At 41.4% G+C, this 27859-nt stretch overlaps 1 protein-coding gene across 15 annotated transcripts in view; it reads right to left on the reverse strand.

Moving 5' to 3' along the window:
• ARHGAP26 (Rho GTPase activating protein 26) overlaps window positions 1-27859 on the reverse strand; it is a 451561-nt gene that overhangs the window by 103189 nt on the left and 320513 nt on the right. For all 15 annotated transcript variants that reach the window (XR_012382106.1, XR_012382105.1, XM_073905517.1 and 12 more), the window contains exon 18: window positions 8729-8888. Coding sequence is in view for 13 of the 15 variants with exons in the window: in XM_073905517.1 (XP_073761618.1) it covers window positions 8729-8888 (160 nt within the window). In the remaining 2 variants the exon portion in view is untranslated. The remainder of the gene's footprint in view (window positions 1-8728; window positions 8889-27859) is intronic.

Raw genomic sequence — 27859 nt, forward strand, 5'->3', positions numbered from 1 at the left:
TTTTTGGGAGGGAATATACATGTTCAGATCCACAACCCTATAGCATTAATGAAGAGTAATTTGCTCAGCACTTGACACTCAAAAAAGAAAAAAGGCTTGTTACAGAAGCATTCCAGCCCCTCATATAAGTAAATCTAGCTTACTTCTAAACCTAACATGGGCAGGACCAAAAAGAGCATACTCAGGAACCAACAGAAGGAAAAGTAACAAAAAATAAAAAAATAAAAATCAATGAACACATTAAAAAAAAGCCACGACCATAAGATACAAGACTAGCTTCCCAAGCAGGCAACAGTACCAGGGATTATCTCAATGTAGTAAAGCATCGAGGCATTCTTCATCATCATTATTAAGGTTGCATATCAACAGCTGCTTGAAATATCAAGAACATGAAATAAAACTGCCAAACACCTGTCAGCTGCCAGAAACTATTCAAATCAATTATATTTTATTAACCGATGGACATTTTGTGCACAAACCCCAGTAGTGGTGCAATGGATTTTGATTCCACCAACATTTTGGTAAAAGCAGGTTGAGGTAGTTTGGGCGCAAACCAAGGCAGATCAAAAGACTCTATCATTTTTTTTTTTAAGATTTATTTATTTATTTGAGAGAGAGAGAATAAGAGAGAGAGAAAGCACATGAGACGGGGGGGGGGGCGGTCAGAGGGAGAAGCAGACTCCCTGCCGAGCAGGGAGCCCGATGCGGGACTCAATCCAGGGACTCCAGGATCATGACCTGAGCCGAAGGCAGTCGCCCAACCAACTGAGCCACCCAGGTGCCCAAGACTCTATCATTTTAATGGGAATGCAAAATTGCTTAGGACTTGGTGCTTATACTAGGTGTTCAGCGGGGCCCCATCCATGGTTACCAGGCTCTTCTCCTTGATGGATAAGATTAAAAGTTAACATACTTCTAAAGGGGGCACTGATCTTTGGGCATTTCTAAGAATTAGCAATTCAAAGATCAACACTCCTCCCTCTTCCAAAGCAAACTGATGGGGGGGGGAAAGAATCATGATGCTTTCTTTTGTAAAAGATCAACAGGCATTAAAAGAGGCAATGGTGATAAAAGCATATGGTGCTTAGGCACATGAGCACATCCACACTCTGCTTCATGTGCAGAAACCTTTTTGAGTGCCACAGCCAAAAGAATATCGTGGACCATTACACGAGTGGGTCCAATCCTACTCTTACAGGTTGGAACTTAATAGGAACATAAAATGCACACACATACACGTTATTAACTTGAGATTTCACATTTAACCAAAACTATAAAAAGAAAGCAGTTTGTTTCCTTGGTATGGTTGTTCTTTCTCAAACATCTAAAATCTTCACAGTTACTGGCAAGGTAACCTTTAACCAAAAAATAAAAGGAGAATATTTTAAGTAGCAAAATTCCTGGGCATTGGGGAATCTTAGACAATGAGAGCACTCAACATTTTGTTTTAGTATCTTAACTAGAAGCATATAAATATTGGTAACTTCCACTATAACCCCAAGTATTGACCTGCTTGACGTTTTAAGGCTCAGAGTGATAAACTGTGAGCTGGGCAAAGATTGTGTTCCCATACAGAAATGGTAATTTTATATAATGGATTGTTACCTTAAAACAAGCATGGAAAGAACTAAAATCTTTCCCCTTTGATATGTGACTACAATCAAAAAAAAAAAAAAAAAAAAGCCAGACTTTTAAGACTATTCTTCTCTAGGTCTCATATAATCCAAGAACCAACAAGAGCCCAGGGTATGGAGTCACTGAAGGGAAATGATGCCATAAGCTAGAATTTCCCTTTAAAAGTCTGGCAAGAAGAACCAAATAAAAGCCATTAGAATCTTACTCTACCCTGTGAGAAGTAAAGGCTTTGTAGGTCAAAGGTTACGCTCCGAGACTTTTTTTTATATAAAGCCACAAGTTTACATACAGTCAACGCTATGATTTTTGTGCTTTATTTAACAAGTGATTTTGATATTAATAATCAGAGTATAATTTGGTTCATCTTCCAGAGAAGTCTTTCTAAAGTACGGATGTAATCATTTCACCTCTTTAACCTGGAAACCTGAAAGCTCCCATTTTTTAGGAGTAAATGCAAACCCTTTTCCATAGCTTTCAAAATCCCTGACAATGGGCTAAAACCAACAATCTGGCAGGATCTCCCACCACTTGCGAACATATAGACCACATTCTTTCACAACCACGTCATTTTAACACACATGAGTTAATTAATCCCTGGAAGGCTGTCCCTCATGTCTCAACTCTTTCTCTGCCTAAGAAAATGTCTTTATCTGCCTGAGCCCAGTACAAGCAGAATTAAGTGATTTCTCTTCAGTGATGCCATATACTTGACTTACTGGATGTCACTTAGCATGCTGTATCATGCCAAGTCATACCCTGATAAAATCGGAGGGCCTTGGGAAAAAGGTCCCCTCTTATTCCTTTCTAGCCAGTAGTAGATGCTCAATAAATGCATGGCACAGAGATAAACTAGAGCAGATTTGAGCAGCTTGGGTTGTAAAAGCAGTTCAGATCTAGTTCCTCTCCTAAGGTCTGTTTCTTAAACTCTTTGCACTTCAGGTTCATAATTTGTAAACTAGAGGTAAAAATATGGACCTTGTAAAAATTAAATGATATGATGATATAAAGCTGCTTAGCACAGTATCTTGTGGATAAGAAGCTATAATAAAAGTTAACTGTTACTGCTTCTAAACTATGTACATTACAAAGATCCATTACCTTCAACAGAGTAAGTAGATCAGTATGTATTACCAAACATGGAAAAGGAAGATCCCCCCAGCCCCCAAACATAATCCCTATCTTCTGGCTTTTTCCTCTCTACCTCCACTTACTGTGGGATATTTATCTCCTACAACTATTCCAAACATCACTCTCCTCACTGGGTCTGCCAGGGGAGGTGAAGGACTGAGTTTCTGGTCATATGCTTTAGCCATATACTTTAGCCAGTTCAAACACAAAAGCCTTTTTCCTTCTCTTAAAAAAAAAAAAAAAAAAAGACATTTCATCAGGTAAAAGAAGCTGAATTTTATGGCTAGAAAACATTCCCTTTCCCCCTCTTTTAAATGTCAATTTTAAAGACAAAGATGTTTTTCCAGTTTTAGACATAGATGAGTTAGTTCTCCACACTGAGGCTCAATACCAAAGGGTATTTGAGGATTGACTTGTCAGTATCAACAAATGTTTGATGCCCCCTGGCTGTGTAAAAAATGGCAATGCTAAGAAGAAGAGCACTTTCTGTAAGAAATACTAAGGAACTGCCCGTGTTCAGCGCAAGCTTCTCATAAGAAAGCAATGCCTTTTCCAACAGGAACTACATGCCAACCTGCCAGGCATGGGGAGGGAGGCCTTATGGCAGAACTCCTACACAGATGGCAGCTCACAACTGCTCCTTCCCCTCTATGTGCACATGGCTTCTCTCAGCCGGAGGTGGGGTCTCTTTTCCACCTCTTCAATCTGGTTGGCCTGGTGACTTGCTTTGACCAACACAATGTGGCTGAAGCGACACTCTGTCTATTCCAGGCTGACGCCTTAGGAGGCCTTGTGGCTTCTGTGTTTGCCCCCTTGGAAGTCTGGCCCAGACTATCAACTGAAGAGGGATCACATGGAGATAGAGAGGCCACAGAGAAGAGAACCAAGGTGTCCCAGCTGACAGCTAGTACCAAGGTTCCAGACATGTGGATTAAGGCCATCTTGGATCATCCAGCTGCAGTCAAACCTCCCCAGCAGATACCATATGGGACACACAGGAGCCCTCCCCAAATTTCTGACCCACAGAATTGAGAGCAAAAAAAAAAAGTCCTTGCTGTTTTAAGTCACTAGGTTTGGAGATGATTTGTTATACAGGAATAGATAACTACAACAAGCATCTTATGGTTCTGTCTCTGAGTGGCTCCAATTGCTAGACACCTGGGCCACTATACCCTCTTCTGGTACTATCTTCTATTACTTCTGTCTACTATTACTATACTTCTATTACCTAATTTTATTCCAAGGGACCAATGAAACACCTTCTACAAAATGTTCTTAACAACATGAGAGAGTATTACACCAGTCATTGCAGGGAACATACATTTTAGACCTTGTTTCAAGCAAGACGGCATATACTATCTCATGCTTCTTGTTGGCAGACAGAATAAAAAGATGCTGCTGGAAAGCATTTCTTCAAGTGGGGTTTCAGAATTTTGTCCAACTTGTGACACTAAAGTTAGAAAAGTAGTCACTCATGGACATTTGTGTATGTGTGTGCATATTTCTAGAAAATTATAGCCAAGCCTAAGGGAATGCTCATTAAATATTAACTAAGATCTTAATAGTGTAAATTTTAAAGAATAAGTTTCTGACAATATTCATCTGAGGACATAAGAGTGCTCTGGATTTGATGACTACAGTTCAGTTCTACTGGGAGGATATTTATCCAAAGCATCATCTCCAGAAAGCCGGGGGCCAGAGCATGGCCATGGATGCTTAGGATTCCTATTAGGTGAACTTCATAGGTTCCAAAAGGAGCCTAAAGCAGGAACTGCTCATTTTATACCAGACCAGACCTAAAGCTATATTTAAAAAGGAGTCTAGTTGACTAATTCTAAGTTGTTTTTACCAGAAAGGCAAACCTGATGAATATGAAGGACTTTCCCCCCAGAAGAATGTACATATCCAGGTCTTGCAAACTTTGGCCCATCGTGGACCCCCAATTAAAAAACCTCTATCAAGGTGGTACACTAGGCTCCTTCAGGGCTGGGGACAGGCACTCTGGGGCAGTCTTCATCCAAGAAATGTTTTCACTCATACTCTTTCATCACTGATTCCCACAGGAATATAAACCCTCAATGTGATTCATCCCACTCTCTGGCATAGACTAATGAAAAGGAGCATATAATGAAGAAGTGTAATACTCTTAATACTGTAGGTACCTTAACAAACACACAGCAGAGAGCACCATAATTTATAACCCACCAAACCAGATGAGTATTTTCCACCAGTTCTTGCCCATATACTTACAGTCCTGGCCATGCACTTCATATTTCATTTCTATTTCTGTATGTTGTGCCTTCAGCAGGAGGGCTGCTTGTTTACCCAAGTTTCAATATTGTTATTAGCACTTTCTGGTCCTTTTTCTATCATGCTACTTTTGAATTTGCTTGCTGGCTTTGAAAGCCCAAAGACACCAAAAAGAGTTATAGTTCAAAAAATCATTGGACACCGCCTGATATCGGCTTAAATACAGCCCCTTTGAGGAGATGGAACATAATCACACTGTTCATTCTTTGCATATCTGTCTCAACATTTAATATTTTATTCAAGAAAAGATCAAATTACAAAAAGTTTTATTTTGGGAGAGGGGGACATGTGACATTCAGAAGTGGACTTGAGCTCTATTTTCAGAGCACTCTGTTGAGACTGCTAAAAACAATGGTTTACAGTTATTAAACCTTATTTCATGCCAGATTCCTGGCTAAGTCCTTTACATATCATACCTTATTTAATCCTCAGAGAAAACCAACTGAAGGAATGTGGCAAACTGGCTAGTTGGTCATCAAACTCGCTTCCCCTTGCTCTGAGCACACAGTTAGCTTGCTTTCCCAGCCTCCCTTACAGTTAGATGTCGCCATGTGACTGACTTCTGACTAACAGAATGTGGAAGAAAATAAGGAAAGCATCCTCTGTGCTTAGTCTATACAATCTTTTTTCTTAAACATTTAATTTATTTATTTGAGAGAGAGAGAGCACATGAGAGGGAGGAGGGTCAGAGGGAGAAGCAGACTCCCTGCCGAGCAGGGAGCCCGATGCAGGACTTGATCCAGGGACTCCAGGATCATGACCTGAGCCGAAGGGAGTCGCTTAACCAACTGAGCCACCCAGGTGCCCTAGTCTATACAATCTTACCCAGTCTTCCAGACTCTCTCATTTCACCCAACTGGTTGATTGCAGAGATCTGCAGAGCAGAAGGCAGAGCTACCAGATGGAAGGCACCTGAGTTGCTTAACTGCCACAGAGGATACCACCTTCATAATATCCACGGAGAACTCTTTTGTGAGCAAGAGATAAACTTCTATCCTCCTGAGTCACTGATATTTGGGGGTTATTTGTTCCATCAGTTAGACTGCACTGAAAGTACTTTTATGAGCACAGAGAAGTTAAGTAATCTGTTCATGGTCACATATCTAGAAAGAGGTGGCAGATCTGAATCCAGATGGTTTGTCTTTAGAAACCATTTTTTAAAAAAGATTTTATTTATTTATTTGACAGAGAGAGTATGTGCACACACGGAGGAGTGGCAGGCAGAGGGAGAAGCGGCTCCCTTGCTGAGCAGGTAATCCAACACAGGGCTTGATCCCAGGACCCTGGGATCATGACCTGAGCCGAAGGCAGACACTTAACCAACTGAGCCACTGAGGCATCCCTAGAAACCATTTTTAACTGCTATTCAATTATATTCCCTTTTCACAAGTTCATTTTTCTCATATATCACATAAAGTTTACTTATACCTGATTTAACTATATTTGAGGGAGGTGGCTGGATGGAGGTCCAAAATTTGGAATAGAGAAAAGATAATTTCTTCAAATAAATCCTTTGATTTCCTATCTCTTTATTAACCGTGTAAAAGGGAGGCCATGCCACTTAAACAACTTTGCAGGATACTTGTTATTTTGTGAATGTTTATATTCAGAGGTTCTTTAGTAGTTATTAATGCTCCACAACAAATTACCTTGAAAACTCAGTGGCTTAAAACATTTAGTGTCTCTCCAGTTTTTATGAGTCAGGAATTCAGCAGGGGCTTAGCTCACTGGTCTCTTATGAGGTTGCACACAAGATGTCCATTGGGGCTGCATCATCTGAAGGACCGACCAGGACTAAAGGATTGACATCCAAGTGACTCACTCATATAGCGGCCCAACTGGTCTGCTTGTTGGCAGGAAGCCTCACTTCCTCCCCACAGGGTTGTGTGACTACTGTCACAACATGGTAGCTTGCTTCCCCTAGAGTGAGCAAGTCCAGAAGCCAAAGCAAATGCTGCAAGTTCTTATTTGATCATTCTCCAGAGTCAGTCTCCATTAGTTTTGTAATTTCCTATCAATCACATTGGGATTAATACTAGGATCCCCTCTTCAGAGAGGGAACTACACAGAGCAGTGAATACCAGGTGACAAAGGGTCACTTGGAACCATTATGGAGGCCAAAAACCACAAGAGCCCATTTGTTCATCCACCAGATATGTACTGAGTGCCTACTGAGGACCTGGGGATAAAGCAGTGGACAAAACAGATAAAAGTCCCTGCATGCAAGAAGCATATATCCTAGTGGAGGTCAGAAAGGCAAGATATTTAATCAGTAGGCAAATTATGTACTATAGTAGGAAGTGTTAAATGCTGTGGAGATATAAAACAGTATCAGGGAGAAGGGGAATGCTGTAGTTGGGAATATATGCAATTTTAAACAGAAAGATCTAGGTAGGCCTCATTTAGAAGGCCTAAAAGAGGTGAGGAAGTATGCCATAAAGTTACGTGGAGAAAGATTATTCCAAGTGCTGGGAAAAGCAACTGCAAAGGCCTTGAGGTGTGTGTGCTGAGATGTGTAATGAACAGCAAGGCATTCAAGGTGGCCATTGGAGTGAACTAAAAGAGAAGGCCGTAGATGAGATGAGGTAAGTAACAGAGCCTGTGTAGGACCTTCCAGGCTCTTATAAGGGCTCTGACTTTCATGCTATGAAATGGGAAGTCACTGGAAGGTAATCAGCAGACGAATGATATGATTTGACTTAGCACTTAAAAAAATCTCACTCTGGTGGCTGTTATCAAAATAGACAGGCCAAGGGTAGGGGAAGGGAACAAATGAGGATGCTGTTGTAAATATTGAGACAAGAGATGATGACGGCTTGTGTCAGAGTATTATCAGTGCAGACAAGTGATAAGAAGTGGTCTGATTACAGATTTATTTTGCAGGCTATCTAGCACAATTAAATCACCATTCGAGGTAGAGTTTTCATTTAGGAGGTACAGCATTTTTTAAATTACTTTTTATTATATCCCAGCACTGTGGCTGTCAAATGGTGTTCTAAGGGACCCTACAAGTTCTGAGAAGCTTCTTAAGGATGTGCTACTCGGAACTAAGGTGGGACAGATGCATAAAACTTCATGGCCCCCATCCGAGTTTTGTAAGGGCAGCTCTGTTGACAAACTTCATTATGTGGGATGAGAGAGATCTTTTTAAGACCAGAAACTCCATGGCCCTAAAAGACAAGACAGACTCCTCCCAACAGAACAGTATGAAAAAATATACCATTTAGAGAACTGGAGGGTAAACTACAGATTAGGAAAAATATTGGCACTATAGATAAAAAAAAGGTTACCCTCCCTAATATTAAGGGAAAAACCTCAAATTCATGAGCAGACAACCACGTAAAAAATGGGTAAGGGGCCTCTTCTAAAGGAGGCTCACTTAGCACAGTTTTTAGTACAGAAAAAATGCTCAACCAATGTTGCCCACAACAACTGCTACCATAACCACCACTGCTCTTCCCTACTCTCCATTTGGCCACTGTTGCATGACAAGCTGATGACGATCACCAACATCACCACCATCAGCAGCAGCTTCAGCAGCATCATGGTGTAAGAGCCATTAGCAATGGGAACCTGCTTCAACCCTGAATGTCATGTCCAACTCAGGTTCCCCCCAAAGACGATTCTTCACTCACAATGACCAATGATATATTACCTTTTCGTGATTTTCTATTAGGATCTCAATAACAATGTTCTGAAACTTGATGTCCATGATGGCTGCTACTGTTTCTTCCTGAGGACGCAGCAGGGTGGGTCCAAACACCACGCCAAGGTTTGCCACTGTCATCAGATTCTGCTTGTGGTTGTTAGCAACACTGAGAGGAAGGAAAAGAAAAGGCACAAATGAGAGAAAGACAGGACAAATAGACAGCTGACTTCCCTATCTTCAGACTCCTCATCCGATAGGAGCCAGACTCTGGGACGTCTTAGGATGTCTTTGAGTCCAAAGAGAGACTTCTCTACTTGTATTTTTGTCCCCCAAAGTCTTCAGAAATCTTCAGTATTCTGGCTATTTTGCTCTTCCAGGACATGACACTCCTTTACCCAATTCTGTTTTGCCTACCAACCACCAACCAACCAACCAACCAAAGCAGCTGCCCTCCAAAATGTGAAACTTTGCACATCTGATTCCCTGTTCTGCAAATCCAGCTAACTGCTCATCTCTTTTAGTTACGACTTTTATACTTGGCTGTTGCTTAAACCACTGTGATCTTTAGCATTTTCTCTAGTGCAAATATAAAAACTCTTGATGGCTTTAATACACTTGCAAATACAGGCACAAAACAAGACCTAAATTTTTTAAAAAAATTTTTATTGATATGTTAATCACCATATATTACATCATTAGTTTTTGATGTAGTGTTCCATGATTCATTGTTTGTACATAACACCCAGTGCTCCATGCAGAATGTGCCCTCTTTAATACCCATCACCAGGCTAACCCATCCCCCTACCCTCCTCCCCTCTAGAACCCTCAGTTTGTTTTTTAGAGTTCATCGTCTCTCATGGTTCGTTTCCCCCTCTGATTTACTCCCCTTCATTCTTCCCCTACTGCTATCTTCTTCTTTTTCTTTTTTCTTAACATATGTTGCATTATTTGTTTCAGAAGTACAGATCTGTGATTCAACAGTCTTGCACAATTCACAGTGCTCACCATAGCACATACGCTCCCCAATGTCTATCACCCAGCCACCCCATCCCTCCCACCCCCCACCACTCCAGCAACCCTCAGTTTGTTTCCTGAGATTAAGAATTCCTCATATCAGTGAGGTCATATGATACATGCCTTTCTCTGATTGACTTATTTCACTCAGCATAACACCTTCCAGTTCCATCCACGTCATTGCAAATGGCAAGATCTCATTCCTTTTGATGGCTGCATAATATTCCATTGTGTATATATACCACTTCTTGATCCATTCATCTGTCGATGGACATCTTGGCTCTTTCCACACTTTGGCTATTGTGGACATTGCTGCTATAAACATTGGGGCGCATGTACCCCTTCGGATCCCTACATTTCTTTGTGGTAAATACCCAGTAGTGCAATTGCTAGATCGTATGGTAGCTCTATTTTCAACTGTTTGAGGAACCTCCATACTGTTTTCCAGAGGGGTTGCACCAGCTTGCATTCCCACCAACAGTGTAGGAGGGTTCCCCTTTCTCCACATCCCCGCCAACATCTGTCGTTCCCTGACTTGTTAATTTTAGCCATTCTGAGTGGTGTGAGGTGGTATCTCATTGAGGTTTTGATTTGGATTTCCCTGATGCCGAGCGATGTTGAGCACTTTTTCATGGGTCTGTTGGCCATTTGGATGTCTTCTTTGGAAAAATGTCTGTTCATGTCTTCTGCCCATTTCTTGATTGGATTATTTGTTCTTTGGGTGTTGAGTTTGATAGGTTCTTTATAGATTTTGGATACTAGCCCTTTACCTGATATGTCATTTGCAAATATTTTCTCCCATTCTGTCGGTTGTCTTTTGGTTTTGTGGACTGTTTCTCTTGCTGTGCAAAAGCTTTTTATCTTGATGAAATCCCAATAGTTCATTTTTGCCCTTGTTTCCCTTGCCTTTGGCGATGTTTCTAGGAAGAAGTTGCTGCGGCTGAGGTCGAAGAGGTTGCTACCTGTGTTCTCCTTTAGGATTTTGATGGACTGCTGTCTCACATTTAGGTCTTTCATCCATTTGGAGTCTATTTTTGTGTGTGGTGTAAGGAAATGGTCCAGTTTCATTCTTCTGCATGTGGCTGTCCAATTTTCCCAACACCATTTGTTGAAGAGACTGTCTTTTTGCCATTGGACATCTTTCCTGCTTTGTCAAAGATAAGTTGACCATAGAGTTGAGGGTCCATTTCTGGGCTCTCGATTCTGTTCCATTGATCTATGTGTCTGTTTTTGTGCCAGTACCATACTGTCTTGATGATGACAGCTTTGTAATAGAGCTGGAAGTCTGGAATTGTGATGCCCGCCAGCTTTGCTTTTCTTTTTCAATATTCCTCTGGGTATTCGGAGTCTCTTCTGGTTCCATACAAATTTTAGGATTATTTGTTCCATTTCTTTAAAAAAAGTGGATGGTATTTTGATGGGGATTGCATTGAATGTGTAGACTGCTCTAGGTAGCATTGACATCTTCACAATGTTGATTCTCCCAATCCATAAGCATGGAATATTTTTCCATTTCTTTGTGTCTTCTTCAATTTCTCTCATGAGTATTTTATAGTTTTCTGAGTACAGATCCTTTGCCTCTTTGGTTAAATTTATTCCTAGGTATCTTATGGTTTTGGGTGCAATTGTAAATGGGATCGACTACTTGATTTGTCTCTCTTCTGTCTTGTTGTTGGTGTATAGGAATGCCACTGATTTCTGTGCATTGATTTCATATCCTGCTACTTTACTGAATTCCTGTATGAGTTCTAGCAGTTTTGGGGTGGAGTCTTTTGGGTTTTCCACATACAATGTCATATCATCTGCAAAGAGTGAGAGTTTGACTTCCTCTTTGCCGATTTGGATGCCTTTAATTTCTTTTTGTTGTCTGATTCCTGTGGCTAGGACTTCTAATACTATGTTGAATAGCAGTGGTGAGAGTGGACATCCCTGCCGCGTTCCTGACCTTAGGGGAAAAGCTCTCAGCTTTTCCCCATTGAGAATGATATTCGTTGCAGGTTTTTCATAGATAGCTTTTATGATATTGAGGTATGTACCCTCTATCCCTATACTCTGAAGAGTTTTGATCAAGAAAGGATGCTGTACTTTGTCAAATGCTTTTTCTGCATCTATTGAGAGAATCATATGATTCTTGTTCTTTGTTTTGTTAATGTATTGTATCACGTTGATTGATTTGCGGATGTTGAACCAGCCTTGCAGCCCAGGGATAAATCGCACTTGGTGGTGGTGAATAATCCTTTTAATGTACTGTTGGATCGTATTGGCTACTATGTTGGTGAGAATTTTTGCATCCATGTTCATCAAGGATATTGGTCTGTAATTCTCCTTTTTGATGGGGTCTTTCTCTGGTTTTGGGATCAAGGTAATGGTGGCCTCATAAAACGAGTATGGAAGTGTTCCTTCCATTTCTATTTTTTGTAACAGTTTCAGGAGAATACATATTAATTCTTCTTTAAATGTCTGGTAGAATTCCCCTGGGAAGCCATCTGGCCCTGGGCTTTTGTTTCTTGGGAGATTTTTGATGACTGCTTCAATTTCCTTAGTGGCTATAGGTCTGTTCAGGTTTTCTATTTCTTCCTGGTTCAGTTTTGGTAGTTGATACATCTCTAGGAATGCACCCATTTCTTCCAGGTTATCTAATCTGCTGGCATAGAGTTGCTCATAATATGTTCTTATCATTGTTTGTATGTCTTTGGTGTTGGTTGTGATCTCTCCTCTTTCATTCATGATTTTGTTGATTTGGGTCATTTCTCTCTTCTTTTTGATAAGTCCGGGCAGGGGTTTATCAATCTTGTTAATTCTTTCAAAGAACCAGCTCCTAGTTTCGTTGATCTGTTCTACTGTTCTTTTCGTTTCTAAACGAAACGTTCATTGATTTCTGCTCTGATCTTGATTATTTCTCTTCTCTTGCTGGGTTTAGGCTTTATTTGCTGTTCTTTCTCCAGCTCCTTTAGGTGTAGGGTTAGGTTGTGTATTAGAGACCTTTCTTGTTTCTTGAGAAAGGCTTGTATTGCTATATACTTTCCTCTCAGGACTGCCTTTGCTGTATCCCAAAGATTTTGAACAGTTGTCTTTTCATTTTCATGGGTTTCCATGAATTTTTTTAATTCTTCTTTAATTTCCTGGTTGACCCATTCATTCTTTAGTAGGATGCTCTTTAGCCTCCATGTATTTGAGTTCTTTCCGACTTTCCTCTTGTGATTGAGTTCTAGTTTCAAAGCATTATGGTCTGAAAACATGCAGGGAATAATCCCAATCTTTTGGTAGTGGTTGAGACCTGATTTGTGACCTAGGATGTGATCTATTCTGGAGAATGTTCCATGGGCACTAGAGAAGAGTGTGTATTCCGTTGCTTTGGGATGGAATGTTCTGAATATGTCTGTGAAGTGCATTTGGTCCAGTGTGTCATTTAAAGTCTTTCTTTCCTTGCTGATCTTTTGCTTAGATGATCTGTCCATTTCAGTGAGGGGGTGTTAAAGTCCCCCACTATTATTGTATTGTTGTCAATGTGTTTCTTCGCTTTTGTTATTAATTGCCTTATAAAATTGGCTGCTCCATGTTAGGGGCATAGATATTTACAGTTGTTAGATCTTCTTGTTGGATAGACCCTTTAAGTAGGATAGAGTGTCCTTCCTCATCTCTTATTACAGTCTTTGTTTTAAAATCTAATTTGTCTGATATAAGGATTGCCACCCCAGCTTTCTTTTGGTGTCCATTAGCATGGTAAATGGTTTTCCACACCCTCACTTTCAATCTGGGGCTGTCTTTGGGTCTAAAATGAGTCTCTTGCAGACAGCATATGGATGGGTCTTGTTTTTTAATCCAATCTGATAGCCTATGTCTTTTGATTGGGGCATTGAGCCCATTTACATTCAGGGTAACTATTGAAAGGTATGAATTTAGTGCCATTGTATTGCCTGTAAGGTGACTGTTCCTGTATATTGTCTGTGTTCCTTTCTGATCTATGCTGCTTTTAGGCTCTCCCTTCGCTTAGAGGACCCCTTTCAATATTTCTTGGAAGGCTGGTTTTGTGTTTGCAAATTCCTTTAGTTTTTGTTTGTCCTGGAAGCTTTTTATCTCTCCTTCTATTTTCAATGACAGCCTAGCTCGATATAGTATTCTTGGCTGCATATTTTTCTCGTTTAGTGCTCTGAAGATATCATGCCAGTCCTTTCTGGCCTGCCAGGTCTCTGTGGATAGGTCTGTTGCCCATCTAATATTTCTACCATTGTAGGTTACATATCTCTTCTCCTAAGCTGCTTTCAGGATTTTCTCTTTGTCTCTGAGACTCGTAAGTTTTACTATTAGATGTCGGGGTGTTGACCTATTATTATTGATTTTGAGAGGGGTTCTCTGTGCCTCCTGGATTTTGATGCCTGTTTCCTTCCTCACATTAGGGAAGTTCTCTGCTATTATTTGCTCCAATATACCTTCTGCCCCTCTCTCTCTTTCTTCTTCTTCTGGGATCCCAATTATGCTAATGTTGTTTCGTCTTATCATATCGCTTATCTCTCGAATTCTGCCCTCGTGTTCCTGTAGTTGTTTATCTCTCTTTTTCTCATCCTCTTTATTTTCCATCATTTGGTCTTCTATATCACTGATTCTGTCTTCTGCCTCATTTATCCTAGCAGTTAGTGCTCCCATTTTTGATTGCACCTCATCAATAGCCTTTTTGATTTCGATTTGGTTAGATTTTAGTTCTTTTATTTCTCCAGAAAGGGTTTCTCTAATAATTTCCACGCTTTTTTCAAGCCCAGCTAGTATCTTTAAAGTCATGATTCTGAACTCTAGGTCCGACATCGTACTAATGTCCGTATTGAGTAGGTCCCTGGCTGACGGTACTACCTCTTGTTCTTTTTGCTGAGGTGATTTTTTTCGCCTTGTCATTTTGTCCAGAGGAGACTAGATGAATGAGAGAACAAAATGCTAACAGGTTAACAACATCCCCAGCAAATATACTCTATACAAATCAGAAAAGACCTGAAACCAGGGGAAAAGAAAGGGAAAGAAAGAAAAAAGAGGGAAAAAAAAAAGATAAAAACAAAAACAGAATACAAAAAAAGCAGAATATGATCAAATATGATCAGGCTAGTGCATAGATCAGTGCCACACACTAGATTTTGGGCGTGTTTTGGTCTGTTAGAAAAAAGTGCCTCCTAAAATTTTAAAGGAAGAAAGACATATATGTACAAAATAAGGGTTGATACAATGAAGGGATGGAAGATGACTGTAAAGATGAAAATTATAAAAGATTTTATAAAAGGAATTGATAAGTTGTTTGAAAAAAGAAAGAAGAAGATTTAAAAAAAAGAAAAAAAAAAGGAAAGAATGTGATCAGGCAGGAGACTAGAACAAAGCCATACACTAGTGATTTAGGGTATATTTTGATCTGTTAGAAGAAACTGTATCTCAAAACTTTAAAGAGAGAACAACTTATATATATATATATGCCAAAAATAAGGGTAACTACTATGAAGGGATAAAATATGACTTAAAAATGAAAAATAAAAAATGTTTTTTTAAAAAAGGGATTGATAAGATGTTGGTTGAAAAAGGGAAAAAGAAAAATTTAAAAAAAGTTAAAAAAATTAACTTTGATGAACTAATGAATCATGGTAAAAAAAAAAAAAAAGCCATGAATTCTATGTGCAGTATTCCCCTAGCGCTGGAGTTCTCCCATTCTCCTTGATGGTAAACTTGGTCTTGGCTTGCTGGCTGTTCGTGCTGATCTTCTGGGGGAGGGGCCTGTTGCCATGGTTTCCAAATGTCTTTGCTGGAGGCTGAATTGCCCCACCCTTGTCGGTCTGGGCTAAGCAAGCTGCTCGGGTTTGCTCTCAGGAGCTTTTGTTCCCTGCAAGCTCTCGGTACAGCTTTGGAGGACCAGGGCGAAAATGGTGGCCACCCAATCTCCACCTGGAGGAGCTGAGAACTCGGGGCCCCGCTCCTCAGTGCGCCCCCAGAGAAAAGCAGTCACTCCTGTCTCCCTGGTCTCCGGCCGCACTCCATGCTCACCCAGCCTGTGACTGAGCGTTTGTATCTCTGGCACCCGACCCCGTGTGGAGTCTCCAAACCCAGCAGATCCCTGCAGTGCGCTCCCGCGCCGCTCCTCTCCAGGGAGGAAGGGGAGTCTCCCCGGCTCTGCCACTTATTGGGTCCCTGCTGGAGGAGCAGTGGCCCAACTGGGCCGCAGATCACAGTTTATGGCAACCCCAAGCTGAGAGCCCTCGCCTCGGCTCCATCTCTGCAGCCAGCTTCCCCGCTCCGGTACCTGGGAGCTCTGCCGCACTCAGGCACCCCCGGTCTTTCTGTGACCCCGAGGGTCCTAAGACCACACTGTCCTGGGAGGATTCCACCCCCCGCTTAGCCACTGCAGCGACGTCCCTCAGCGCAGCCAACTTCTGAAAGGTCCGATTTTGTGCTCCGCGGCTCTATCACTTGCCAGAAGCGGCCGGCGGAGGCCCCTCCCCCGCCGTCTATCCTCCCGAATATCGCCTCGGATTCACTTCTCCGCACGCCCTACCTTCCAGTAAGTGGTCGCTTCTCTGTTCAGAGAGTTGTTGCTACTCTCCTGTTCGATCTCCTGTTGAGTTCGTAGGTGTTCAGAATGGTTTGATCCCTATTCAGCTGAATTCCTGAGACCAGACGAAATCTAGATCTCCTACTCCTCCGCCATCTTGCTCCGCCCCTCAAGACCTAATTTTTAAGACTAATAGATCTTGGGAAATTCAGTACTTTAGGCTCAGAGTATTAAACCCCATTGCACTAAACATGTGGCTTACATTAAGCGACACATATGGCATAAACAGAAATAAAAGTGTACTACTGTGTATCCATGTGTATGGCTATGTTTATAATGTCACTTATACCCAAAATCTAACGAACACACAGGGTCAGCAGTAGCTGGATCTAAGTAATCTACTAAATACATATACATATTTTTGGATAAATAGTACTCACAACATATATCTGAACTCCAAACTGTGACCTAGCCACAAAACTTAATTGTTCATTTGCTGGCCCTGTGTTTAAAAATATACAAATGATCTACTGACAACAAATAAGTTAAAAGTTAAGCCCAATTTAGTATTGTTAAGAAAATATTAGGGGCTTCCCTAAATCACCTGTTAGAAAAAGGAAACTATTCATTACTAGAAACGAGAGAGAAATTGGACAGAGATAGCAGTTTGCACAGACATACCTCCCCAGCATTTAGCGCTATTTATCCAGAGTATTTTTGCACACAATTCTATAAATGCCTGCACTGTTTCTCTTGAATACTTCTATTTTGTAGGAGGAGAAGACGTTCTACTGCCTTAAAGTGCTGGTGGTGAAACTGAACCTTCACTGAAATTACTACATCAACCAATTTTATCAGCAGATGTGGACTTTTCTATAATTTTCTAGGGCTAAAAGTCTAATGTCATAAAAAAAACTTTCTTCTCTGAAAGGGGCAGGGGGTGGTTAGGTCCGTGAAACTTTTAACTGTGGAACCAGCCAGAAACGAAGAGAACTTGCCTTTTGACTGCTAAGCAAGGACAGTTGCCACTGATATACTGTCCTGTTTCTGGTCCACATAAAAGTAATTTCAAGCATTTTTTGAGTTCTAGTGGAAGCTCTTGATTTTACTTACATAGCATCCCATCTACGCAGAGCTGTATCACATTTCTGTCTCATGTTCAGTGCAGAGGGTCAGGTTCTTACCCGGCAAGGGGGAAAGACTTTGGTTCTGTAACTCAGTCAGTCAGCAAGTATGCCCATTTACAAGCTGCTTGTAACATTACTCCTTTCATCATGGGCTCGTGTGTGCAGGAAGCGAATTCCGTGCCCTTATACTTCTCCCTCCCAACTGAGCAAAGTCATTAGACTTACCCCTCCGGTCACAAAAGTCTCTTGTGCAAATGAGTCAACAAGCTATTTATGTATGAAAGTACTTTTAAATTGGAGACCAATATAAAAACATATGGTTTGGATGATCACTTTTTTACCATCAACATTACATCTGACTAAACCAACAGCCTCCTAACTAGGATCCCTGACTAGCATCTCTAGGGTCCACTGTATCCTGATTGCCACCACCAGTTACTTGTATAACTCAGCCTTGATCAAGACATTTCTCTGCTGACAACTACAACGGCCTCAAACCTCACTGGGCGGTTGGGAGAGAACACAATGACATGGTGTGTGTAAAGTATTTAGCAATGCTGCTACTGTTTGACTGTTCTGATAATGATTATAAAACCCTTGATGGGCTCCATTGTCTTTAATGTAAAGCCCAGACTCCTTTCCCAACTCACCTCTAAGCCCTCCTCTGCCATCTCCCAGCTCTGGGTCCCTGGACAAACCGCTCAACGTCTCAGCTTTGGGCTCATCTTTGAAGGGAGGTGAATAATATGTCTACTTCATGAGGTGGTTGTGCAGATTAAATATGGCAATGTGTGGGAAACATAGTGATTATTATTACAGCAATTTACTATCCATCCTCTCCCCACTTTCACACCTAGCTGCCTTTGTCATTCCACTGCCTTGAATGTTCTCTTATTCTTCTCAAATGGCCCCCTTCCTTTCTGCAGTCTCTGTCCAGTCTTTCCCCAATCCTCTGCCTCTCAATGAAGGCAGAAGTATTATCTTGATTACATGTTAGTAACGTCTCTCCACTGCCTTAGGATAGAGACTGTGCTTATTTTAAGTGGTAACACCAGCACTGAGCACAGTGCCTAGCCCAGGAGAAGTCCAATGAATATTCATGAGGTGTTAAATGGGATGTGTCTGGGTAGGCATAAAACAACTGTTCCCGATCCAGCTACTTACTCATAAAACCTCCAATTATTATTGATGATTTTTTGGGGGGGAATATATCTCAACTATTCCAACCTCTCTTTTCAAAGTCTGGAGTTGTGTTTCATTTCTTAGATTTAATTAATGAATAACAATTACTCTAATTTGCAGGCCCCAGTGCCCAAAGGCATTGGGAAAAAAGGTACAGTAATTCTAGATAAGCAACTCTGAATATAAAAAGGCTTGAGGCCATTACCCAACATCATTCATTTCCTTTTTAACAATCTATTTTATTTTAGACCTTAAAAAACACATTGATCTAAGGCTTACGAAACTTTTTTGGGGGGAAAGTTGTAACTTTTGTAAACTAACTACCATTATCTTTTGGCATACTGAAGTAATAAATTGATCTGTCACTTGATTATTACTGCTCACAAGTTCATATGGCTATGTTCATTACTCTAGAATGAATTATTAATGGCTTGAGATCTCTATGTATCCTGGGGAGAGAGGCATAGACCTCAGCCTCTGCTGGCACCAGCCATCCATTATAGCTTGACAAATTTACAGGTGTGTGGGAGGCAGGCTGGCAGAGCACTGGGAAGGCTAGTCCAGCAGAGGCCACGGGACTCATTCATTAGTGAGGTCTGTAAAACACCGAGAGCTTACTTTCTGGGTCGGTAATTGAGTTGCTTGAGCTCTTCCTCACGTAGTCCAGAATGTCATGTTGAGTCTTGACTTAAAACCCATACACAAAAGTTTCTTGTGCATTGCACATTCCACTGAAGGAGTCTTTGACATGCCTTTCAGATCCCTAGGTCGACATGGACTTTTCTGCAGAGCCTTCTGCAAGAACTGTCAATTCTATAGGCTTCCTTTAGAGGTTGCAGAAACACAGTTACACATGTGATTTCAACCGGGGGGAGACACAGTTCCTTTTGTGACCACTGAGTTTGCTACATTAGCTGAAAAGTAGTGTATCTCCTTAAGAGCATACCTTCAGGGCAGTTGTTGGGGGACTGGCACCCCATGTTATCAGCAGTTCTCTCCTGAAATACAATTAATGAGGAAAGAGGATGTTCCAAGGAAAATGGCCTTGGCAGAGGGGCCTCTTGCACCTTTTTGTAAGGGGACATGGGTGGGGACTCTGGATTGGTCCGATGACCTCTGAGAGGCAGAAGGAGGTAAATCATTTCCAGATGAGGATGATGGTGGGGAGTGTTATGAGAGGAGGAGAGAGAAGTCAACCCCTTTGGGGCTTGTAATGCAGTGCCTCTGTACTGTTATAGGGATCACATCTGTTTTCCTTTGTCTAAATGAGAGCCATGACTCTGGAAGTGCTAGGCAGTGCTTTATAACCACAGACTGGTCCTGATGTCTGCCAACAAAACATAAGCCTATTGCTGGGTTTGCAAATAGCTTCCATCTTGAGGTCTGGAGTGCTGTGTCAAGGAAGGAGTGTCAAGGCTAAGTCCTGGCTCCACTGGACACAATGTGGTGATAGGTTAGCACTCCCTGCAATAGACTGCATGGCTGGTAGAACAGCACAGTGACATTGACCTGCCATGCCGTGCTTCGGGTTCCAGGGTTAAATAATGACCCTAATTTACACTTGCAGGGTGTTTTAGAGTTTCTAAGGAGCTCAGCAACTACATTTTATGTTTACATTTATATTTATGGGAATTACTGGCCCCCTTCAGAATAGGCCAGGTTTTGTTAAGAATGAGAATTGTACTTTTGCTAAACTGCCTCATTTTCTGAAAGTAATCACAGTCGTTTAAAGACTAACAACAGGCCAACCTGAGTTCTATTTGCCCTACACTATTTCAGCCACTTGGTAGTTGAATAGTCTTATGCACAAAGAAGGTACATGCCTTCCATCCAGACGTTAACTGGTGAGCTTTCCCCTCTCTGGTCATGGGCACTTCAAGTTTTAGCCTGTAGCTGTATTCTAGGACCCAGTTCACATGCCTGGATGGAATAGCACTCACATTAAAAACAAAAACAAAAACAAAACCTACAGAAAAGCTGGCCCATAGAACCCCTCTTCCTGGAAAATTACTTAACCATTTCAAATTGTATAACAATTTGAAACATTCTCAAGTCCAGTGGAATTATCATTTTCAAAGCATTTTATAGTTTCTAAGGTCCTTTCACATTCATTACCCATGATTTATTTATTTTGAAGCTTACGTTCTCCAGTCGAGAGAACCAGAACATAAATAGAAGTTTAAAAGTTGCCTCTGTGGATGCCAACCCGATGGCACCACGTGCTGCAAATCTATCAGTTCCTGTTGGTGGCAACACCTTCCCTCAGTGGCTCAGCCTATCACCTTTAGGCTAGCACTGTCCAAAAAGTCAGGTCATAGAGAAGTTGCCTGAGGGCTTTCTATCCAAGGAAAGAGGTACAAAGTGACCCAGAACAGAGGCCAATAAGTGCACCACGTATTTTCAATGATCAAATATTTTCAAGTGTCCATTATATGCCAGGGACTGCTTTAAGTGCTAGGGATAGAGCAGTGAACAAAACAGACACTTCCCCAAATTCCCTGCTGTAAGAAGCTTGTATTCTTTTGCAGTAGGACAGACAATAAGCAAATAAAATACATGGTGGAAAGGGAGGACGAAGGGACTATTAGCATTTGAGACAGGGTGGTCAGGGAAGGTGTCACTGAGAAAGAGGAACGCACAAACAACCTGAAGGAGGGAAGAAAGCACGCCACACAAATCTCGCAAATCTCTGGGAAGAAAGCTGCAAAGAGCAAACAAAAGATGCAGATACCTCAAGTAGGAACATGTGTGGCATGCTGGCACTACCTAAGGAAAGCCAGCATGCCTGCCACACAGTGAGCACAGGGGAAAGTATTAGGGGAAGTCAGGCAATGGCCTTGGGGGTGGCAAATCCTATAGGACTTTAAGAGCTTTGTTCTTGACTCAATGAGATGAAAAGCAATGAGAACATTCTGATCAGAGGGATAACGATACTTGTCACCCCTCTCTGTAGACTCAGAAAGGTCTCGGTTACGAAGACTTACAGGCTCAAATTCCATGGGATGTAAGAGACAGATAGAAGAACTTCACAAACCAGCATAAAACCCATTCAAAGAATTTAAGACCCATAAAAACTAGAATACAGCACTTTCCCATTTATTTGAGTAACTAAAATCTATCAGGCACTGTGCCTTTGACCTATGTCTGTGTTAACATGGTAAGTCTGTGAGGTCGATCCACACTTTTCCCTTAGTCATTGTGCTGACCTCCACTAGGAACTTGGCGGAAGAACAGAATGTTGAGCCAAATATGAAATGAAGGCCTAGAGTAACAGCCTCTAGGTGCTAGTTTACCTGTTACCCAACTAACAGTCACCCACAAACAACACCAATATTACATGTCATTATAAAATCCACTGAATTCAACCATCTTTACCATCTTAATTAATTAAAATAAACAGTAGTCTTCTGAAGCCAGGTCCTTATTACTAGACCCATTTTATAGATCAAAGGACAGGGACAAAAGGGGCTAAATCAAAGGTTACGCAAATGACCCTTCGCCATGTGGCTTAGCTCCCACCACAACAGTGTCTGAGACACTAAGCAGTCAGAACTCCTCATGTCCCATTAAACACAAACCTCATTTTTATGGGAAGGACCATACTCCTTCCTGGAGGGCAAACCAAGATTCCAAATCCACAGATGGGAATATGGGAGAGTTGCAGAGTAAGAGACTGACAACCGACAGAAAAAAAAATATGCAGGCACGTCACATACATATACACTGGGCCATCTATCTCCTTTCATGGAGACGTTTTAAATCAGGGAAACAACTCATCAGGCATATTTTTGAAAAGGAGGGTACTTTCACCCCCAAAAAGGAAACAAATAGAAAATTTCGTTCCTTACCTTGAGTCTGAAACAAATTGAGAGGCCAAGAGTGAAAGAACTGGCTTTATTTTAAGGGCCCATGTACCAAAATGACTGAAATTTATATGCCTACATGAGCTATCACAGAACTTTTGAATCCTATGTGGATATTCAACTAAGAGAAAAAAAACTTATTTCAAGGTGTCCTGAAGAGTTCATGGCTCTTCATGTACAGGAACTGACACCCCATGGGAACATTCTGGAGATCAATCAGTACTAACAATGAAAGAAGTCCCAGATCTCTAACATCCATGAAGAGTTATTTGAACAGAACATCAACATTCTCTGTGTTCATCTGTCTCACGCTAAAGAATAGAATTCTTTAAAAAGATAACATGCTTTTCACAGCCCATAAAAGATAGAAAAAAATCTGAGTGGATTACCCCTTCATATGTCTCCCTACTCCTGAAGCTTGGAGCCAACCTCTCTTATCTCCTTGCTGTACTACATTGTTATCTCCTAAAATTTCCATGTAAGCTCAAGCCTAAGTGAAACAGTAGCTCACCTTATTTATTTACATGTATAAAATAATTATGTTTATATGTAGCGGTACATGTTAGAATAAGAGTGAACACAAACCCTTCTGTTGTATTACTGCCTTAATCACAAAAATAAATTCATCAGGGAATTATGCCAATAGAGTTTTTTCTTCAATGCATGCCTGGCAAAATCTGATTTATCTTCCTCGTAGGCAGCACAAAACTAGAAACTCCTTGAATTCTACTCCTTTGGAAGCAAATTACAGAACAAAGAGCAGTGTGTCAAGCAGGAACTAGGGATCCCATGTGAGAAGCCCAACCTATCATTAGGCAGAGAACAGCAGAGAGTATCTGGTAACAGGGATGCCAAATGATTTAAACAGTGGAGTCAAGATCTGGGCTCCTGATCCCCCCATCATTCAGGCTCTCAGAGAGTGTCATTCACAAAGCCTGAACCCAACATCTTTCAGTGGGGAAATCAAAGTGTTTAATGACGAAGTTCTGGAATGCTTTCACTTGTGTAGGCATCAAAGCCTCACACCTTAGCTTTTGTCACCTTGCTTTACTGGGCTCATCTGGAAAGGCAGGTGAAGAATGCCAAGTTGATGGCAGTGGAGATGGGGATGAGAAAGGCAGTGTAGGCTTAAGAAGCACTTCAGGGACACCACAGTGCACAATTCCCAGTAGAAAAGCCATCAATAGCTGACTTGAGCAAACCCATCTGGATCGTATATAAATCCTCAGAGATGAAAGAACTTAATGAACATCAGATCCTCAAATAACTCCAAACTCCTCACTGTAGGCCACATGATTTGACACCGCCTACCTCTCCAACCTGCTGTCATGTCTTTCTGCCCTCATTCACAGCTCCCACTACCTGGGCCTTCTGCATATTCCTAAACGTACCACATCTGCTCCTCCCTACCATGGACTGAACACCTATGAGATGCCATGACTTCTAGGCACTGGGATATAGCAGTGAACCAGACTGACAAGATTCTTCCTTCAATATACTGGCACTACATTCCAATTAGGAAGACAGAAAATACACAAGAACACAGTAAGAATGTCAGGCTGAGAAAGTGGTAAGAAGAAATTAAAGAGGGTTGTATGATCAAAACTGGTGAGAAGGACCAACTTAGGTGAGCCGGGGAAGGCCTCTCTTTAAGGGGAGACATGTGAGCTGAGTTCTCTCATTAAAGAGTTCAGTATAGAAGTCTGCAAATTAGGAGAAGACTACAAATCATACACACAAATGCATGGACAATAAAGAAGTCCTATCTTCAAACACAGGCATCAGTGATGCCCTCTTTAAAAGGCAGAGACCTCTTTAAAAGTTACATTCTAGAAGAGTTCACTTCCTTTCCATGGGCATTCTGAAGTCTGTGTCAAGAGCTGTTTAGCACAGTTGAAAGCACCAAAATCTTTAATCTTTGCCACCCCTATATTTTCCCACAAGACACTGATAATGCCCCGTGGCTTCTGGCTGCTTCCCCCATGCCATCCATCTCTATTGCCCCAATCCAGTTAGGAAGTGGCTCCTCCTAAAAGCAAGTCGCTAATAGATCTACTGCTCAGTCCTGCAAACAGAAGGCCACCTTCCTAAAACTTGACTGTTGACATGCACCCACCTTTGGTTGGGTTATATAAAAAGCTATGTAATCATTAAACAGGACAGGAAACAAACAAAAGAGTAAGCCTTTAAAAAGATCATTTGTGTTTGGAAAACTTCAGGGTAGAAAAGAGCAAGGTTCAAGAAATCCTGCTACTCAATGAAAGATCAGGGTTCAGATTTCACTATAAAAATATCAGAAAAATCACTTGTACTTAAACTCACCCAAACAAGTCCTTTCCATGAATTGGTATTGAAAGATAAAAAAAAACTGGTGTAAATAGCAAGTGGTTTCAACAAAGAATTAGTGCACCCACTCTCTCCTGTGCCTCACAAAGTCCCGGTGCAGGTGAAAGCTCTTCAGGCTCTGGGCCCAGTGAGCACAGGATGCCTGCAGCTGTACCTGGGGCACCAGAGGAGAGAGCATGCAGTCGTGACTCAGAGGTGTGAACCACACCGCTCAGCCAAGCACAGGTAGCATTTCTGGACACACCAATCTATGCAACTCCTGTGAGGACCACAGCAGTGCACGGCTATGACACGTTACTACACATACACAAACTCCCATGTAGGTGGCACGCTCCCTTACACATGTACACACTCATGTAGGACTCCCACTGGAGTGCACCCAGGACACACACACGGGTAAACCGATAAAATAAAATGCTTCTGTCTTCCTGAAGAAGAACCAGTAAATGTCATCAGATGTCAGTTTGGTCCTGAGGGTAGTGGCCATTTTTAAATAGCTGTCCTTTATTTTTTCTCTTAGTGGCTACCATTAGGGGAAAAAAAGCCTAAGATACATGTTTTCCTTTTTTTTTTTTTTTTTTGTGTTACAAGTGAAAAGCATGCATCAGAGAATAACTGAAAAAGATGGAAAAGCACAAAGAAAATAAAAATCACCCATAATTCGACCAATCAGAAATAATTAAATTTCATCCAGTGTTTTAAGGTATAGATATTATGGCCTATGCTTTTCCCAGGCATACATGCACAGACACACACAGACACACATATTTTAAAAGAACCTGGAATCATATTGCATGCACCTAGCTTTATAACCCGTTTTTACTGCTTTACCATGAACTTTTCAAATATCATCCATTGCCTTGTTCAATATATTTATGGTTGTATAGTATTCCACTATATGGATCTTCCATAATATATTTAAGAAATCCCCTATTAGACATTCAGATTGTTTTTCATGTTTTGTCTCCAGTAACACTTCAGTAAGCCTATACACAAATAAATGTTTTTGTACAACTTTCTTTCTCTAGAATAAATTCACAGAAACAGAATTCCTGGATGAAAGGGTATAAATACTTTTAATATGTATTACCAAACTGTCACCTAGAAGATCTTTATCAATTTACATTTTCACTTAGAATGTTTCAGTATGCCTGTTCCTCTGGCCCCTAAGGCATTACTATTTTGGAAATTTTTAATAAGTAGTAAATAGTATCGTGCCTCTCGGGCTTTAAGTTGCATTTCTTTATTAATGATATCGACCTTTTTCTTTTTTTTAAGATTTTATTTATTTGAGAGAGAGAGAGAGAGAGATTGAAAGAATGAGTGGGGGGAGGGGCAGAGGGAGAAGCAGACTCCCCACTGATCAGGGAGCCCAACATGGGGCTCGATCTCAGGACCCTGGGATCATGACCTGAGCTGAAGGCAGACACTTAACCGACTGAGCCACCCAGGCACCTGATATCGACCTTTTTCTAAATGTTTATTGATCCAGTGACTTTATTAAGGGCCCAGACATAATAATAAAAGTAACAGCTAAATAATAAGACATACCAAACAAAGATGACCTCCTCTATTTTTAAAGATAAATATAGCTCTACATCTATTAAGGTGTTCCTGTATTTATAATCCAGGTATCTTTCATGAAATTTAATGGGGATGAAAAATATTACTGAGATATCAAACCCTTCTCTATGAATCTGGGCAAAGATAAATTTCCTTGGCTCAGTGTTTGGTACAGGAGTATACTGGGGTCTGCTTTAGAACCATAAATGAAAACAGCTGGAAAAGAGATGACATAATCCCCTCCTCATCTGGTTTGTAAATTCCACAAAGGCAAACACCATATCTGCCTTATTTATCAATGTATGCCCAAGACCTGGCAGGACAGGTGCTTAATAAATATTTGTTACAACTATTTTCAGGCTGGTGGCCAAAACACTTGAAGGGACCTGAGCTTCAGAATTTCTGCCCCACTGATTTCAAAATATCCCACCCATCCCAGTGAGTGCTGTGGTACTTCGGAGGCATCACATAAATGTTTGTGGCTGCCAGAGTCCACACAAGAATCACATTACTACCTCGATCTACCTCACAGGGACGTTGTAAGGACAAAACAAGGAAGACAGGTGAAAAAGGCTCTGAAAACTACCCAGGGCTGTGCACAGCGGGATGGTGGTGGTGGTGGTGGTGGTGGTGATGATGATGATGAAGAGGAGGAGGAGGAAAAATGTAAACAGAAGGCTCAGGGAGGCAGAAATGATGAGGAGATGGCAGAGAATGGTATCAGTGAAGCAGGCCGTGGTAAGAAATCCATCTTTCATGAGCAGTGTACTGAGAGTCTGTCTGCCTCGAGCCTGGTTGGGTAATGCAAGATGCACAGTGTAAGGGGACCACAAAGTCCTCAAAACCAACTTTGAATCATAGGCCATGGTTGTGGGGCTCTTCTTTATTACTCAAGAGTTCTTCTTTATAGATTTTCTCTCTGTCTATAGTGTTCTGCAGCTTCTCCAGGATGTGTGTCTGTATAGCCTTAGTTTTGCTTCTCCTTTTGAAAGGAGCTCTGACTATTGAACCTGTTTCCGATCTCTTGATTTAAGAGGCAGCAGGAAGTCAGCAATTAGCAGAACTAAGCATTGTTGGGCAAGCTTTATTAGGCTCAGCATTCTGAGCTGGGAGGGAACAAAATAAAATACTATGATAAGAACTTGCTCTACAAAAGAGTCCAAAAAAAAAAAAAAAAGCATGCTTGGGATGCTTGAGGTCTGCGGTGAAGGTGAACCTCTGAAAGCAGCTGAGGTGGCATTTCTAGGAAGACCTGACAGGGAAGACTCATGCTTTGTTAACTCCCAATTGAGCAGATTGGCATTTACCAGGAGAGAGGCCCCTGCCTGAGCTGCATCAAAGGGAGAGGAAGAGGGCTTGTATCTGCCCGCACGAAGCAGAGGGCTCTCCTTGCTCAGGTGCCTACTGGATCAGTTCTCTGTTATGGACAGAGGGGGTTTTAAAGGCCTGTGCCCTCGACTTATGGTTCCTCTGTCTCACAGCTCTCTGTGCCACTTAGAAGCAAAACCAAACACCAACCTACCCA

Source organism: Callorhinus ursinus, unplaced genomic scaffold (genome assembly GCF_003265705.2).
Source record: "Callorhinus ursinus isolate GAN/ISIS: 27379988/994484 unplaced genomic scaffold, GSC_fseal_2.0 scaffold23, whole genome shotgun sequence".
In the NCBI taxonomy this organism is placed as follows: domain Eukaryota; kingdom Metazoa; phylum Chordata; class Mammalia; order Carnivora; family Otariidae; genus Callorhinus; species Callorhinus ursinus.